This window comes from Hemiscyllium ocellatum, chromosome 20 (genome assembly GCF_020745735.1).
Source record: "Hemiscyllium ocellatum isolate sHemOce1 chromosome 20, sHemOce1.pat.X.cur, whole genome shotgun sequence".
Classification (NCBI taxonomy): domain Eukaryota; kingdom Metazoa; phylum Chordata; class Chondrichthyes; order Orectolobiformes; family Hemiscylliidae; genus Hemiscyllium; species Hemiscyllium ocellatum.
This window is the reverse complement of record NC_083420.1, coordinates 29,568,397-29,585,641: the sequence shown is the minus strand read 5'-3', so window position 1 is coordinate 29,585,641 and position 17,245 is coordinate 29,568,397. Positions and strand designations below refer to the sequence as shown.

Sequence of the window (17,245 nt, the reverse complement as noted above, 5' to 3'; positions counted from 1 at the left end):
GTAACTTCTTTGAACAGGTTGATTTGAAAATATCTTTGAAATACTACCGCAGATTTAGGACAATGTGTTAATTCTTCAAGTGTGAATAGGAATGTGCAATAAATGCTGACCTTGCTAGTGACTTCCACATCCCACAAAAGGTAGGAGGGCTCTTGCCGTGCAATGGCAATTTCCCTGTATTTGAACCAGGAGGCCTGCATTCAAGTCCCACCAACTCTAACGGTGCGTACTAACAACCCTGAACAGGTTGATTAGAAAATATTAACTGACAGCAGCTGTTGACGAGTCTAAATTAGGAAGTACCAAATACTGTATTACAATGTATTAGAAGTTTTGTGGCCTCATAGTATTGTCCCCACCTCTGATCTAGGAAGCACAGGTTCAAGTTCCACTGCTCCAGATGTGTGCAATAGCAGGTCTGAATATGAAAATGTCTCTCCACTGGGATTTTGAGCAAACCACTTGTGTTCACCACCCAAGACTGATATCATCACATTGACTGAAGCTTAATGCAGCCTCCAACATTAAAGATCTTTAAAGATACTTCCAATCATTACAATTGTGCAGACCTTATCCACTCTTCAAAGCATTTAGATCTGCTCCATCATTTGTAACTCCTACATTGCAATTAAGACCCATATGACCCGAAATGGGCACTATCTCAACTCTCAACTTCAAGTCAATCATCAAATTCATGCCTTGACCTCTTTTTCCTGCAGATTTTGACTGGAAATTAAAGGCAAGACTTCCAAATATGAGTCCCACCTACCATTTCTAAAGATTTGCACAGTCTTCCCTACTCCTTAAAAATCCAGCACAAAACATTCAGGATAGATAGAGAACCCAAGGAACCAGGCAAGATGAAAGGATTGATCAAGGAAAATATTAAAATGCTGGAGAGAGAGAATGTCCTAAAAAGGCAGTGTCAGAGTATGTTTGGTTAGAGATAGGAAACAATTCAGATACCTTTACACTGGGTGTATTCTATATACCACCAATTAGTGGGAAAAAGATAATGGCAAATGTGCAGGGATATTGAAGAGAGCTGCAACAACTACAGTGTAGTGATAATGGGTGAGCTTTCTTCCTAAAATGACACAAAACGTGGAGCTATTGTGAGGTAGATAACAATAAACTTCAAGAGGATTCATATGCTGGTGGAATGGATGGACATATCACCAATGAACTTTAATGCTAATAAGAGTGAAGTGACACTGTTTGTTGAGAAGAATGGAAGAAGGTATTGTCAATTAAATGCACAGTTTTAATAGGAGAGGAGGAAAAGATGATCAAAAAGTGCACAAGTAATTGAAGATGACACAGCAGGTTTAGAAATTCTTGAAACAGATAGATGGGATCCTGAGAATTATAATTAGGGCACAAATTCAAATTTAAGCAAGGTATATTGGACCTTTAAAAAGCAAACACTGGTTTTGTCTAAAGTGTTCAACACAGCAGTGAGTTCAACGTGAGGCCTTGATTGAAGTAAAGCTTAAGATGTCTGCTTCCAGTGTGTGTACCTTGTGGTAAGACTTCCCATGACTTCAGACTAGGATTGCACCTCACAAATGATTGCATTTCATTCCAAACATTCCTGATTTGATACAAATAAAGAAAAATATTGGCATGCATTATCGTGTACATATTTTAGTTATGCAAGTTATCAATTATACACAGTATTGTTCTCATGTTTTGCAATTTGTTAATTCCATAAGTCGCTTAAATCATGTTGGTCTCTTAATGGTACACATACATGTTGCTTCCATTAGCTTTTCATCTGGTGAAGTTGCTTCTTCAGGGAGTTTCATTTCCATGTCATTTGTTGTTGCTGTGATAACTGTTATTCTATTTCCATTGTTGGGCTCTTGTAGACCTCTTGGTCTGATGTTTGATGTATTATCTGCATTGGTGCATTCACCTTTTACTGATCAGCTGCCTCCAGCTGAGGAACAGCTTCTGCAGTTCGCTGTTTTGCACCTGCTATTGCAGTTGTCAGGTTTTCTGGCCATTCACTTCCACAACATATAATTGAGGTGACAGCTGCCCCGTGTAGGCGCCAAGTTAACATTAGAATTGGCTTTTGTTGAGATCGTTGAATATTTGTACCCTGATTATTTCTCCAACACTCAATATTGGCAATGGGTTTAGCAATTTTGTCAAAATGTAACTTGCCATGCTGCCATCACACCCTTGAGTCTATCACTCATACTTGTTACTACATCTGGATTCAGTAGATTTTTTTTGCTATTGGAAGAATAGCTTGTGTGCAGCATAATGTTAGTGTGTGTACTAGATTACTTTCCATACTTTCAATATGTGTATTTCTCCAGTTGAGGATGTCTTGTATACATCTGCTCAATATCTTTATAATTCCTTTGACAATTTTCACTGATGTCTCAACCTTTCCGTTGAATGGAGGTAGTGGGGAGATGATAAGACCATAAGAAATAGGAGTGGAAGTAAGGCCATTTGGCCCGTCAAATCCACTCCACCATTCAATCATGGCTGATGGGTATTTTAATGCCACTTACCCGCACATCCCCGTATCCCTTAATTCCTTGCTAGATTAAGAATTTATCCATCTCTGCCTTGAAGTCATTGAACATCCCGGCCTCCACTGCGCAGCATGGCACTGAATTCCACAGGCCCACTACTCTCTGGCTGAAGAAATGTCTCCTCATTTCCGTTCTAAATTGACCCCCCCCCCTAGTTGTAATCGTGCCCACGAGTCCTAGTAGCCCTGCCTGACAGAAACAATTTCCTAGCGTCCATCCTTTCTAAGCCATGCTGTGTGGTGTTGACTTTCCCAATCTTTCAGGAAATGACTGAATTCTTCACTTGTGAACTGAGGGTCATTGTTGCTCCTGACAATGTCAGGAAGGCCATAATGTCTGACATCTGCTTTTAGTTATTCGGTAGTCTCAACAGTAGTCATTGACACCTACCAGTCCACCTCTCAGTTGTCAGAATGGTCATCTAGTGTGACAAAATAATCAGTTCTTGCTAGAGTTAAGAGATTTATTGCCCATCCTGGTTGCCCTTGAGAAGGTGGTGGTGAGCTGACTTCTTGAACCACTGCCGATCATGTGCTGTAGGTAGACCGACAATGCTGTTATGGGGGAATTCCAGGATTTTGACCCAGCAACAATGAAGGAAGAGCAATATATTTCTAAGTCAGGATGGTGAGTGGCTTGGAGGGGAATTTGCAAGAGGCGGTGTTCTCATCTATCTTATGCTATTCTTGTCCATTAAGGTGAAAGTGCTCATGGGTTGGGAAGGTGCTTTATAAGAAGTTTTGGAAAATTTCTGCAGTGCATCTTGTAGTTGGTACACCTCTGAGTGGTAGAGGAATTGAATATTTGTTGATGTGGTGGCAATCAAGCAGGCTGCTTTGAGCTGAATGCTGTCAAGTTGCTTGAGTGTCATTGGAAACAGCATGGATCCAGAAATGTGGGGAGTATTCCACCATAGATCATCAGCCTTTTAGAGTGGATAAGCTTTGGGGAGACAGAACGTGACTTTCTTTCTACCGGATTCTAGCCACTTATTTGCTTTTATAACCATAGTATTTATATGCCTAGTCCAATTCAGTTTCTGATTCAATAATAATCCCAGAAATTAAGCAATACCAGTGTCAAGAGGACTTGGTGAAATTCTCTCTTGCTGGAAATGATCATTGCCTGGCAGATATGTGGCTCATCTTGTGGATCATTGCCTGCCACCTGTCAGCCCAAAACAGGATTTTGTCTAGGTCTTTTTCTGTTTATAGACACATGACGCTGAGGTGCCCGTGTTGGACTAGGGTGGACAAGTCCAAAGTCACACACCAGATTATAGTCTACCAGGTTTATTTGAAATCACAAGCTTTCAGAGTGCTGCTCCTTCATCAGATGGAGATTTTGTGGAAATGTTAATGTGTTCTTCCCCCAACTAAATTTCAGACACTCTAAGTACTGTAACGACTTTAAGGATTGCCAGATATTCAAGATCTGTATATTCTTTTAAGTTGAACAGAAGCACACAATTTATATATTGGCATTGAATATTTCTGACTTGCAATATTTTTATAATCATGTAATTGGAGTTAAATTAATTTATTTGATTACTGAAGTAAAATGTTGGTGTGGACTATCTTGGAGCTGATTTTTGTTCCTGTGTCTGCAGGTTGTTTGACAGCAACCCATTCTAAGGCTGTCCACAAATTGGACATTCCAGCATTTGATTGGCCTGTAGCGCCTTTTCCAATATTGAAATATCCTCTGGAAGAGTTTGTGAGAGAGAACGCACAGGAGGAAGCTCGATGCTTGGAGGAGGTGGGTCACGATGCTCACTCTATTTGATATTTGTCAAAAATCTGCACTGGGATGTAACTCCTACTTGGCTGCTTCTTGTCATGCAGAGTTTAGCTTTTATACACCGACAATTGTTTCTAATGTAAACAGTTACTTAATTTAATATGTATTTATATTGTCTGTGACCTGGTCTGCATTAATACAAGAAGTATTTGTGTTATTGATGAATGAATTCTGGGCCATTAAAAGTGAAACATTTGGTCAAAGCTTCAATTTCATCCTAACTCATAACATTAAATTTCTGCTGGATCCACCAGTAGAGTTTTCTCAGGTCTAGAAATGAGAGAGAAATCACAGGAATTCTATTTGAAATTTCACATTTGACATGTTATTTATTTACACCTTTGTGTGGTCCTGAATTGGGTGTCATAGGACATAGAACATTACAGCACAGTACAGACCCTTTGGCCCTTGATGTTGCTTCACCCTGTCATACTAATCTGAAGCCCATCCCACCTACACTATTCCGCGTACGTCCATATGCTTGTCCAATGACGACTTAAATGCACTTAAATTTGGCGAATCTAGTACCGTTGCAGGCAAAGCATTCCATACCCTTGCTACTCTCTGAGTAAAGAAACTACCTCTGACATCTGTCTTATACCTATCTCCCCTCACTTTAAAGTTGTGTCCCCTCGTATTTGCCGTTCCCATACTTGGAAAAAGGCTCTCCCTGTCCACCCTATCTAACCCTCTGATTATCTTATACGTCTCTATTAAGCCACCTCTCAACCTTCTTCTCTGTAACGAGAACAGCCTCAAGGCCCTCAGCCTTTCCTCGTAAGACATTCCCTCCATACCAGGCAACATCCTAGTAAATCTCCTCTGCACCCTTTCCAAAGCTTCCACATCCTTCTTATAAAGCAGTGACCAGAACTGTACACAATACTCCAAGTGTGGCCGTACCAGAGCTTTGTACAGCTGCAGCATAACCTCTTGGTTCCAGAAACAATCCCTCTATTAATAAAGGCCAAAACAGTATGTCTTCTTAAGAACCCTGTCAAATCTGGGTGGCAACTTTCAGGGATCTGTGTACATGGACACCAAGATCTCTCTGCTCATCTGCACTCCCAAAAATCTTAACATTAGCCCAGTACTTTGCATTCCGATTACTCCGTCCAAAGTGTATCACCTCACACTTGTCCACATTAAAGTCCATTAGCCACCTCTCAGCCTAGCTCTGCATCCTATCTGTGTCTCTCTACAACCTACTACACCCTTCATCACTATCCACAACTCCACCGACCTTAGTGTCATCTGCAAATTTACTAACCCACCCTTCTAAGCTCTCATCCAGGTCATTTATAAAAATGACGAACAGCAGTGGACCCAACACTGACTCTTGTGGTATGCCGCTAGTAACTAGACACCAAGATGAACATGTTCCATCAACTACAATCCTCTGTTTTCTTTCAGCAAGCCAATTATTGATCCAAACTGCTATGTCTCCCACAATCCCGTTCCTCCGCATTTTGTATAATAGCCTACTGTGGGGAACCTTATCGAACGCCTTGCTGAAATCCATATACACCACATCAACCGGTTTACTCTCATCTACCTGTTTGGTCACTTTGTCAAAAAACTCCATAAGATTCGTTAGGCACGACCTACCCTTCACAAAACTATGCTGACTGTCCCTGATCAGATTATTTTTTTCTAGATGGTTATAAATCCTATCTCTTATAACCTTTTTCAACACTTTACCAACAACTGAAGTGAGACTCACTGGTCTGTAATTACCAGGGTTGTCTCTACTACCCTTTTTGAACAAGGGAACCACATTTGCTATCCTCCAGTCCTCAGGCACTATTCCTGTAGAGAATGATGATTTGAAGATCAATGCCAAAGGCCGGCAATCTCTTCCCTTGCTTCCCTGAGGATCCTAGGATAGATCCCATCCAGACCAGGGGACTTGTCTATTTTCACACACTGCAGTATTTGTAATACTTCTTCCTTGTGAACCTCAATCTCTTCTAGCCTAGATGCAACATTTTCTTCCTCACCAACATTTTCATTTTCTATAGTGAACACTGTCAAAAAATATTTATTTAGTGCTTCCCCTATCTCTTCTGACTCCACACACAGCTTCCCACTATTATCCTTGATTGGCCCTAATTTAACTCTCATCATTCTTTTATTCCTGACATACCTATGGAAAGCCTTAGGGTTAACCCTGATCCTATCCGCCAACAACTTCTCATGTCTCCTCCTGGCTCTTCTGAGCTCTCTTTTTAGGTCTTTCCTGACTTCCTTGTAACCCTCAAGCGCCCTAACTGAGTTTTCACATTTTGTCCTAACATAAGCCTTCTTCTTCTTCTTGACCAGGGATTCCACTTCCTTAGTAAACCACGGCTCACGCGTTCTATATCTTCCTCCCTGCCTGACACGTACATACTTAACTAGGACCCACAGGAGCTTTTCCTTGAATAAGCTTCATTTTTAATGTGCTCATCCCCTGCAGTTTCCTTCCCCATTCCACACTTCCTAAATCTTTCCTAATTGCATTGTAATTTCCCTTCCCCCAGCTGTAACTCTTGCTCGGTGGAGTATACCTATCCCTTTCCATCACTAAAGAACGCAACCACGCAAATATTAACTGTTCTACTTACCCTTCCAGAAGTCCTTTGCTCGCTCCTCCCTCGCTGGCTGAAGGTGAGAAGTTTAAATGTACTCACCGGCCTTCCCGACAATCACCTCGCACCAACGTCACCTCCTCCCGGCTCCTGCCTGTTGCTGCTCCAAAGTTGGAAAAATCCATTTATAAACATTTTGTAGCTGATTGCTGATTGCCTGTCTCCGTGTCACTGTACTTGCCACCTGTCAGCCCAAAACAGGATTTTTTTGTCCAGTCTTTCTGCTTATAGTCACTGGAGGTGCCAGTGTTGGACTGGGATGGACAAAATGTGAAGTCACAGAACACCAGGTTATAGCCCATCCCGTTTACTTGAAATCATGTGCTTTTGGAACGTTCAAAATCTGAACAAAATAATTTGTCTGAATAATCAAATTAGGAATAATTTCAATTAAACAGTGCCTTTGAGCTTTATCCAATGCTTAGGTATTCTGGTAGTGTAAACAACTGATCATCTGTTTCTATACTGAATAATCAGATTCCAACTCAGGAATAGAATCAACTATCACAGTTGGACTCAATTCACAGTAGTGTTCATCAGCTGAACAAAGGAATACTGATACAGTATAAGAAATCAAAATATATTAACAATTGATTCACTGCACCTACATCAATAAGGTTGAAGAGAGAAGTGAAGATGTTTCTTTGCAATCAGAGAGAAATTGATTTTCTTTTAATAAAGGGAAGAGTTAAGAATTTTCAGGCCAAGATTTAGAGGCTGCAGAATGTATTGAGCACCAGGAAATAATAGAAATTGGTTGTTGTGCCCAGACCAGATGGGTGGGGTTGTAGACCTGAAACTCACTTTTTCTTGGGCTTGGTTCTCATCTGCAAACATTGGCAATTTGAGAGTGCCAATCAGCTGTCTAAATGCAGGTTGCAACTCAGCATCTCAATAAAATTGTTAAGCTTTTTTAATGAATTGGACCATAGGATGTTCATGGGTGGAGGTACACAGGAAATCACCACAGGAAATGACATCACCAACCCAAAGAAACCCAAACATATAAATAGAAAGCTGGAATTATCAGCAGTGCTTCGCCCAGAGGCCCACTGAAGATGTTACCTAGTATGGTGACAAAACGTCTGGTAATAAACCTTCCAGCACAGTGAGCAGACCCACATCCAGAACCTCAACCTGACCTACAATACTTCTCAAAACTCGTGGAGGTAAAAGTTGGGAGTTCTCGCTACAACTGCAGAGGGTGTTGTTTGGACCACACCCAGAGAACTGTGCACAGTCTTGGTCTTCTTCGTTAAGAAGAGATATGTAGGCCAGTTCCTGGGATAAAGAGATTGCCTTAAAGGAAAGGCTGAGCAGGTTGGATCTTTACTTATTGAATGTAGAAGAATGAAACACCTTGTTGAAGATATTTTTTAATCAACATGTTCAGTAATGTTATTACACACCGCTGGAGCAGGTGGGACTTGAACCATGCCTCCTATAGAACTCCAAGAAATTTTGATAAGTTAGATGCTGAGACGATGTTCCCCCTTGTGGGGGAATCTGAGAGGCATAGTTTCAAAGTTAAGAGGTTTCCAGTTAAAGATGGAGATGAGGTTGATTTTGCTTTCTTAGAGAGTCATTAATCTTTGGAATTTTGTATCCCAGAAAGTGGTGAAAGCTGGGTCATTGTAAACACTCAAGGCTGAATTAAATAGAGGTTTGATCGACAAGACGGTGATGGTTTCTGAAGAGCAAGCAAGAAAGTAGAATCAAGGCCACAGTCAGACCAGCCATATATTTATTCAAATGTCTGAGCAGACTCAATGGGCCACATAGCCTACTCCTGATACTGTTTATTTTATTTTGTTTTGTTCACATGATCATGAACAATGATAATTGTATATGGATGTATATGGGTGGCTTGTGCTGTCAGAAACCTACAATATTGTTGTGGCACCAGGAGGAGTGCTTCCCGGTCGCACACAACAATTCACTTCAGGACAAAGTTTTCATCTGTGGACTCCAGTGTTCACTTCAGCAACCTTTTGTTAGTCAAAGGAAGCCTCAGAAAAGTGAGTAGAGCGTGTGCAGCAAATACTAGTTTCCTCAAATAGACATTAGAATCCCGACTAAAATATTCATAGGGTCCAGCATAGAGCTACACCTATCAGTCAGTAATAGGAACGCACAATAGATACAGGAGACAGATCAAATATTTGTTGCATATAAGTTATGGGCTGAGGGTTTGGAACTGAACAGTGTGATCAAAAGTGGGTACTAGAGAAAGTTAAAGTCAATTGGTTTTGCTAATTTAGCAGCACTGCCAATTTTTTTTTGTTCATACATGTGGGAATCACTGGTGAGGCCAGCATTTATTGCCCATCCCTAATTGCCCAGAGGGCAGTTAAGAGTCAGCCATATTACTGTGGATCTGGAGTCACATGTAGGCCAGATTGGATAAGGATGGCAGTTTCCTTCCCTAAAGGATATTAGTGAACCAGGTGGGTTTTCCTGACAATCAACAATGGATTCATAGTCATCAGTAAGACTCTTAACTCCTGATTTTTATTGGATTCAAATTCCACAATCTGTCATAGCAGGATTTGAATGTGGCTCCCCAGAACGTTATCTAATTCTCTGGATTAACAGTCCAGCATGGTTCAGAGGCAAGCATCGCTTCTGTACCCAGCCGCTGCAGTATCGAGCCAGTGGGTGCAGCCAATACTCTACCCAGCTGTCGATTAGTCCTGGCAGGGAGGAGATCAGTAAGGGATCTTACGCAGGGAGGCGTAAGTAGTAAATCGTGATGAGTGTTGCTCTGCCCTGGCCAGTAGGTGGAGACATTCAGCATAGCCAGTGGCTGGTTTAGAATGTGAGCTTGGAAGATATTTGCAATATTAAATAAGTTGATGACAAAACAAACGAAAGCAGACAGTACCAGAATGGAGACCTGCCTTGGTTAGCTAGGTTGGCGATGCTTGATCCTGGCAAATTGAACACTGAGCAACTTAAGAAAGAAATAGCACATTATGTTTTGAAAAAAAGCCCTGAGCTTTTGGGCTAACTTGCCAATTCTGCCTGGTATGGGCTGATATTATGCTGGTAAGTACATAAGATGGGGCCATCCGTAAGAATGGATTCTACTTGTACTGACTCATGCTAGATATATCACAGCCCTCTTAAACAGGTTTAATTGCTGTTGACACTTTCGTTGGCAAGGTCAATATGGATTGAAGCTTCAGTTATAATTCGTCAATTGTTATCTTGTAAATGAATAGAAGTACCATTGGAAATGAAAATATATCATCAACCCTGAACAATGGAGTGCCCAGTAACGGCTGTAACTTGGGCAAGTGCTGGAGATGATGGTGTACAACTGAAGTGTTTATATCTGCAATACTCGTGCAGTACATAGTGTACCTATGTAGTGAAATGAAGGTAATTTCAGCAGTTGAGTTTCAAAATTTGTAGTTTGTCAGTGGATCAAGAATGTAAAGATCCTCTACAGTACTTTTTTTTTCAAGAAATGCATACTCTTACTCATTCCTAGGTGGAAGACTTAATAGTAAAGTTCAGAAAGAAGGGTAGAAACGTGGCTGCCATTATCATTGAGCCAATCCAGTCTGAGGGGGGAGACAACCATGCAACAAATGACTTTTTCCAAAAACTTCGTAACATTGCCAAAAAGGTAAGTACCATTTATTGAACCTATTCTTGAAAAACAGAAATTGAGTCAATTGTTTTCTAGATATTCAGGTCAGGCATTGATGACCACTCCGCAGAGATGGCAGAACTAGCAAAAATTCACGACAGGTGCCATCATCCTGCCAGCTGTACCTTCTTCTGATGTTGGTATAAGATGGAGGGTTTGGGCACACTCTGGCTTTAATCAGAAATATTCACAAAGAGATGGAGACACTGTAGAACCAACTTGAACACCAAATTTCTGCATAGCTTTCCATGTACATGATCTAATATGTCCCCAAGACAAGGAACGTCAGGAGCTGAAAGTACAATTGAGGAAAATGATGCCGTGGAGTTTAGTCTATCACTCAAGGTTGCAATCTTTTTATTCTTTAAGCCAGTATTGTTGCACACACTTCACCGTTTTACTTTTGTGTACCAACAGATCCAATCATTTTCTGATCTAGTCAGCATGATTCTGAATTCGGTAAATTGTAAATTGAAAGTTTTTTAAGGAAATCAGGTTACTCTGATGGCACCATGACAAAGTTTCGTGATTAACTATGTTTTTTATAAAGAGTACTTACTTTTATTGATATCAGCTTTATTTAAATATATGTCATAACCATCTGGATAGTGAAATAAAGAAAAACAAACCTCTGTTTATATTCTGCCTATCACAGTGTCAAACGTTATAAATCTTTACAGAATGTAAAATATAGAAGCAGACATGGGTCACATTGTCCATTGAGCCTGCATTACCATTCAATAAGTTAATGTGACAATCTTTTCTATTTTTAATTCATTTGTGGAATGTGGGTGTTAACGGCTGACCCAGCAGTTATAGCAAATCCCTAGTTACCCTTGAGAAGGTGTCTGTGAGCTGCCTTCTTAAACTACTGCAGTCCATGTGCTGTGGGTAGACCCACATAGCTATTAGGGAGGGAGTTGCAGAATTTTGACCCATCAACTCTTAAGGGATGGCAATACATTTCCAAATCAGGATGGTGATTGGCTTGTAGGAGAATTTCCAAATGATGGTGTTCCCATATATTGACAGCCCTCGTCCTCTGGACAAGCCATGTAAATACGTGGGTACAAGAGCAGGTCAGAAGCTAGGAATCCTGCAGCGAGTACTTACCTCCTTCCTCCAAAAAGCCTGTCCACCATCTATGAAGCACAGTCAGGAGTGTGTTGGAATACTGATCACTTGCCTAAATGAGTGCAACACTCAAGAAGCTTGACACCTTCCAAGGTGAAGCAGCCCACTTGATTTACATGACATTTTCAAAGCTCACTCCCTCTACCACTAAGTAGCAGCAGTTTATACTATCTACAGATGCACTTCAGAAACTTACCATAGCTCCTTAGGTAGCACCTTCTAAACTCATAACCACTTCTCACACCAGGGATTGTAGAACTGCTGGCCAATGAAATTATCCCTTCCTGATCCAAATAAGGTTGTCCCCACTGCTGAGCAACGTGATTTCACTATCCTTTTGTTCAAATGGGGTGGTAACCTGTCACTCCTTTAAAATTCACTTCTGTACTCATTTCAGGAGTTGATTTTTGTATTATCAATTTCATTTTATGTAACTTAATAATATGGAGCCACGTCAGACCCAATCTGAATCCCCACATTAAGCTTTGGCCATTTCATTCTGGAGAGATTTACTGGCTTTGAGCAGGGTGTAGTATAGATTCACAAAACCTTCATGAGGGGTTAAAGGTTTAAATTATGAGAATCAGTTGTACAGTTTTAGCTTATATTGCTTTGAGTGTGTAAGGTCGATGAGTGATTAAGGTGCTGAAAATATTTTAAGGATTTGAAAGGTAGGTAGATAGGTACAGAAAAGGTATTACCTCCGGTGGGGGAATTAAGATTGAGGGCATATAATCTTAAAGTTAAAGCTACCCCGTTTAGGAGTGAAATCAGGAAGCATTTTCTCACACCAACCATAAATAACTGCCACTTACTCCCAATCAGATTTGTGGTTTTGGGGACAATTGGGGCTTTCAAAGGCTGAGGTTGAAAGATATGGTTAAAGGTGATGACGAGGGGATGTGAGGCAAAGTGTGCAAGCTAGCCATGATCCAATTAAATGTTGGAGCAGATACTGGGGGCTGAAAGCCATGATGTGGAGATGCCAAAATTAGACTGGGGTGGACAAAGTTAAAAATCACACAACACCAGGTCATCAAAGCACTGCTCCTTCATCAGGTACCTAGTGGGGCAGGTTCATTAGACACAGCATTCATTCCAGAATTCATAGGGGGCTGAAAGGTCCACTGCTGTTATTATGCTATGATTTCATAATGTAAATAAGCAATGTTCTTTCTTTGAAATATGGCATGTAATGAAATGTTCCAGTGTTCTACTTGTACCTCTGTAAACATTGATATTCTTGATCACTCATAAATTGCAGAGCCTCATCAGATTTTGTTTAAACTGCTTAAGATTTAATTAATGTCTATATTCATAAACTTGGATTTATCACCTCCCTGATTAGTTAAGCATTTAATTGGATAGTCACTAGATATGTTAAATAATTTGATTTCATAAATTTCAAGCTAGAGAGTAAATATTCTAAGCATATCATAAAACAGTATTAATGAATTTTGAGAAACTTTGTAGCTCAGGTTGCGGTTTTGGATGGAAGTTTGCTCACTGAGCTGGATGGTTAGTCACCATACTAGTTAACATCATCACTGAGCCTCTAGTGAAGTGCTGGTGTTATGTCTCCTGCTTTCTATTTATTTATTTAGGTTTCCTTGGGTTGGTGATGTCATGTGCTGGGTTGATGTAATTTCCTGTGTTAGCGATGTCATTTCCTATTCTTTTTCTCAAAGGGTGGTAGATGGAGTCCAAGTTGATGTGTTTGTTGATAGAGTTCCAGTTGGAATGCTGTGTTTCTAGGAATTGTTGTGCATGTCTCTATTTGGCTTGTCCTAGGATAGATGTGTTATCCCAGTTAAAGTCATCTTTCCTCATCTGTACCCATTATCACTAGTATCCTTACATACAGATGAGGAAAGACACCAGTTTGACTGGGACAATACATCTACCCTTGTACAAGCTAAACAGAGACATGCATGAGAATTCCTAGAAGCATGGCATTCCAACCGAAACTCTTTCAACAAAAACATTGACTTGGACCCCATCTAACACACTCTGAGAAAAAGAACAGAAAATGACTTCAACACAGGGAATTACATCGCCAACCCAAGGAAACCTAAACACACAAATAGAAAGTAGGATTTAAAGCAATCACTTCACCAGAGGCTCACTGATAATGTTACCTAATATGGTGATGAAACATCTGAAAACGAACCTTCCAGTTCAGTGAGCAAACTTACATCCATAAAAAAGTATAATACCTATTATTACACAAATTGATATTCAATAAAACAAAATCACAAAACAACTTAACATAAATCATTCAAGTTTAGGGCAATATTTTGTAAATGTTTCTTCTATTTACTTGCAGTTAGACAAATGATTACAATACATATGTCTAAACCAGTGGATCTTTGAATCAAAAGCTTAAAGTTAATTGTAAATACAATTTGAAGACTAATTTTCTACTTCTAAGATTCCCTCTGAAAGTCAAAAGAAAGGTTAAGGTACTGTCCCTTCACTTTCAGAACATTGCTGGAGTTTAATCTATTTTGATCTGGGCAAATTTGTTTCCACGTGGAAAAAGAAGACATAATGCCCAGAATACAGAATAAATGACAGATTCATAAGTGATAATGAGCACAGAAAACTCTGCCAAAGGTGTAGTATTGAGAATTCAGTGGATATTTCCTAATCAGCTTCTCGAACAGGTGGTACTTGTACCTAGGTCATCATGCCCAGAGGTAAAGACACTACCACCGCACCACAGGAGTCCCTTAGGAATTCAAATACGATAAACTGCCATACATCATCTGAAACCAGTTACAAGTAATTGTGACTGAGAAAAAGAAAATATTGTATCATTAAACTTACAAATTGATCATGATTCTCAATTGTAGAATTATTTTGCGACTGTTCCCTTTGCAATGCTGGTCTGGACCAGTCTGAACCGAGGCTGACTGTATTTGGTGGCATTGTCTCCTGTGGCAGTCACAGGATAAACTTCTACCATTGCATCCAACAGCTTCTCCAGGTCCTTCTGCAGAAAGCAGGGAGCTAATTATCATGCCACGCAATGCCACAAACATGGCCTCAAAGAATCTATTTGCATAATGAATGAGGTGAAAGAGCAATAGATTGCATAAGAAAAGTAACCTTGAGCCATAGTGGACTGGGTGCCAGGAACATACTAGACAAAACACTAACTGAAAATTCAGTTCCATGTAGATTAATTATGTATCCCAATTAACTAAATCCTCAACTAAGATGTAAAGCCCAGATTTATGTATGCTCTCAAAACTCTGCATGAGTTTGAACATCATTAAATCTCCTTTCCACTCTTCCCGTGTCGACTTTCTCTATAAACTGAAATATTACATTCTACATTTTGCTAGATCTGCTTTGTACCTGGTTGAAACCTTGAAATCCTTCCTAATATTGGATAGAGTATTCCAACTGAAACTAAATCAGTGATTAATAAAGGTTTTTGATTAATAGGTTTAATCTATTAGCTATTATACTTCATGTACATCTTTATAAAACAAAGAAATCCTGTATCTTTTTTAACAGCTTTCTCAACTTGCACTGTCCCCCTGGATATGTACACCTTCAGGTCTCTCAGTTTCTGGATCCTTAGGTCCGTTGATGGCTGCAGTATCCATTTTAAATAAGATTAACAGCTGAAAATGGATTTTATGTCATTTAAGACTTTGCTATTGCCTTCGTTACTTTTCTGGGGTAAAGGGTCAAGGAGGTGGGTGGGGTGGGAAGGGTTGGTTTGAAGAGTATGGGGGATGTATGGAGGTCAGTAAGAGGATAACTCTACAGAGAATGTTGTCCCATAAGTTATCTTGCTATGACAGAAACAAAAAGTTAGAAACTGTGATGTACTGCTGCATGCCCATGATGAGCAATTATTCAAAATAATTTCTATTAAGCTCATTCTATATACGTACCACCCACTGCATGAAAACATAGCCTTTTAAATTTTTACCATCTCGCCCTAAACCTATGCCCCTGACTTACTTTCCAAAATGCAGCACTTCACATTTATCTAAATTAAACTCCATCTGCCACTCCTCAGCCCATTGGCCCATCTGATCAAGATCCCTTTGAGGGCTCCTTTTGAGGTAACCTTCTTCGCTGTCCACTACACCTCCAATTTTGGTGTCAGCTGCAAACTTACTAGCTATAACTCATCTGTTTACATGCAGATCATTTATATAAATCATGAAAAACAGTGAACCCAACACCGATCCTTCTGGCACACCACTGGTGACATGCCTCCAGTCTGAAAGGCAACCTTCCACCACCACGCTCTGGCTTCTACCTTCAAGCCGATTCTGTATCCAATTGATACATTTGAAGAAATTAACTTATTTGTGTTAAAAGGCCAAATTAAAGATCAGTATATATGCTTGCACTGTTGATGTAAAGTATGCAGTATCGGTTACATACTCCCTAAACAAAGCCTTCTTACTGAAAGACATCATTTTTATTCCAAACAACAAGTACACCTTTGTAACCTCCTCTTTCTCTTTCCTTGTCATGCACAAGGCAAAACCAGATGTTATTCTACTCGAAGCTCGACTACTGCTCACATAAGAGACTGCATGATCTCCCTACCATCAGTCAGCCCCACCTATTCCTCAGCCCACTTGTTTGCCACTGATAATCTCACTTGTGCCTTTCTCAGCTCCAGATTCAACGTTTCTAGTCTCTTGTGGATAGCTTTCAATTTGTCACCTTTTTAACGTCAACTCATCCAAAATTCTAGTTTCAGTTCTATACTACACAAAGCCTAGCTGAGCGTTGCCCCACGTTGCGCCAGGTGAAAAAGCGTACATTCATCGTCCCCTCAGATATTTCAGCCTGAGTCCATGAAGTGGTGCCATACCAGTGTAAAGCTTAGAACTCGAAGAAAAAGCATCTGGAAGAGTATGTGAATAGGAATGGTTTAGAGGGATATGGGCCAAGTACTGACAAATGAGACTAGATTAGGCTGGGATATCTGGTTGGCAAGGATGAGTTGGGCCAAAGGGTCTGTTTCCATGCTGTACATCTCTATGACTTTACGACTATTAATTTTTTAAAGAACATACTTTCTTAGAAAATGAGTGCCATTGGAATATATATGTTTTGTATCCTTTTGGTGAAAGTATACACTGTCACAATACAATGGCAACACTCTTTCGGATAGTCAAGGTAGACCTATTAACCAGCCCATTCCAGCATTTGAACACCAAGTGACCACCTACCCTCTATTTGCAAAGACAGAGGGTTCTAACCTGCACCAACCCATCCTCCTAAAGCAAACAGTGAACCATTTTGGGACCTTAACAATTCAAACTATCCAACTCAGGAGCAAAACTCCAGGCCTGTATCTTTCACAAAGACCATTGTGTACTTTGTTAGGACACATGACTGGAGTAGGTGGGACTTGAACCATGCCTTCAATTCAGTGTACCACCAGAACCACAGATTGTTTCTGTAAGCTTACTGAGAACTGGTAA

The 17,245-nt window shown here is 40.2% G+C and overlaps 1 protein-coding gene across 2 annotated transcripts in view; it reads left to right on the top strand.

Moving 5' to 3' along the window:
• The window catches only part of abat (4-aminobutyrate aminotransferase), a 169,863-nt gene that overhangs the window by 143,415 nt on the left and 9,203 nt on the right, over window positions 1-17,245 (top strand). For both annotated transcript variants that reach the window (XM_060840698.1, XM_060840700.1), the window contains exons 11-12: window positions 4,165-4,313; window positions 10,482-10,619. In XM_060840698.1, coding sequence (XP_060696681.1) covers window positions 4,165-4,313; window positions 10,482-10,619 — 287 coding nt within the window. The remainder of the gene's footprint in view (window positions 1-4,164; window positions 4,314-10,481; window positions 10,620-17,245) is intronic.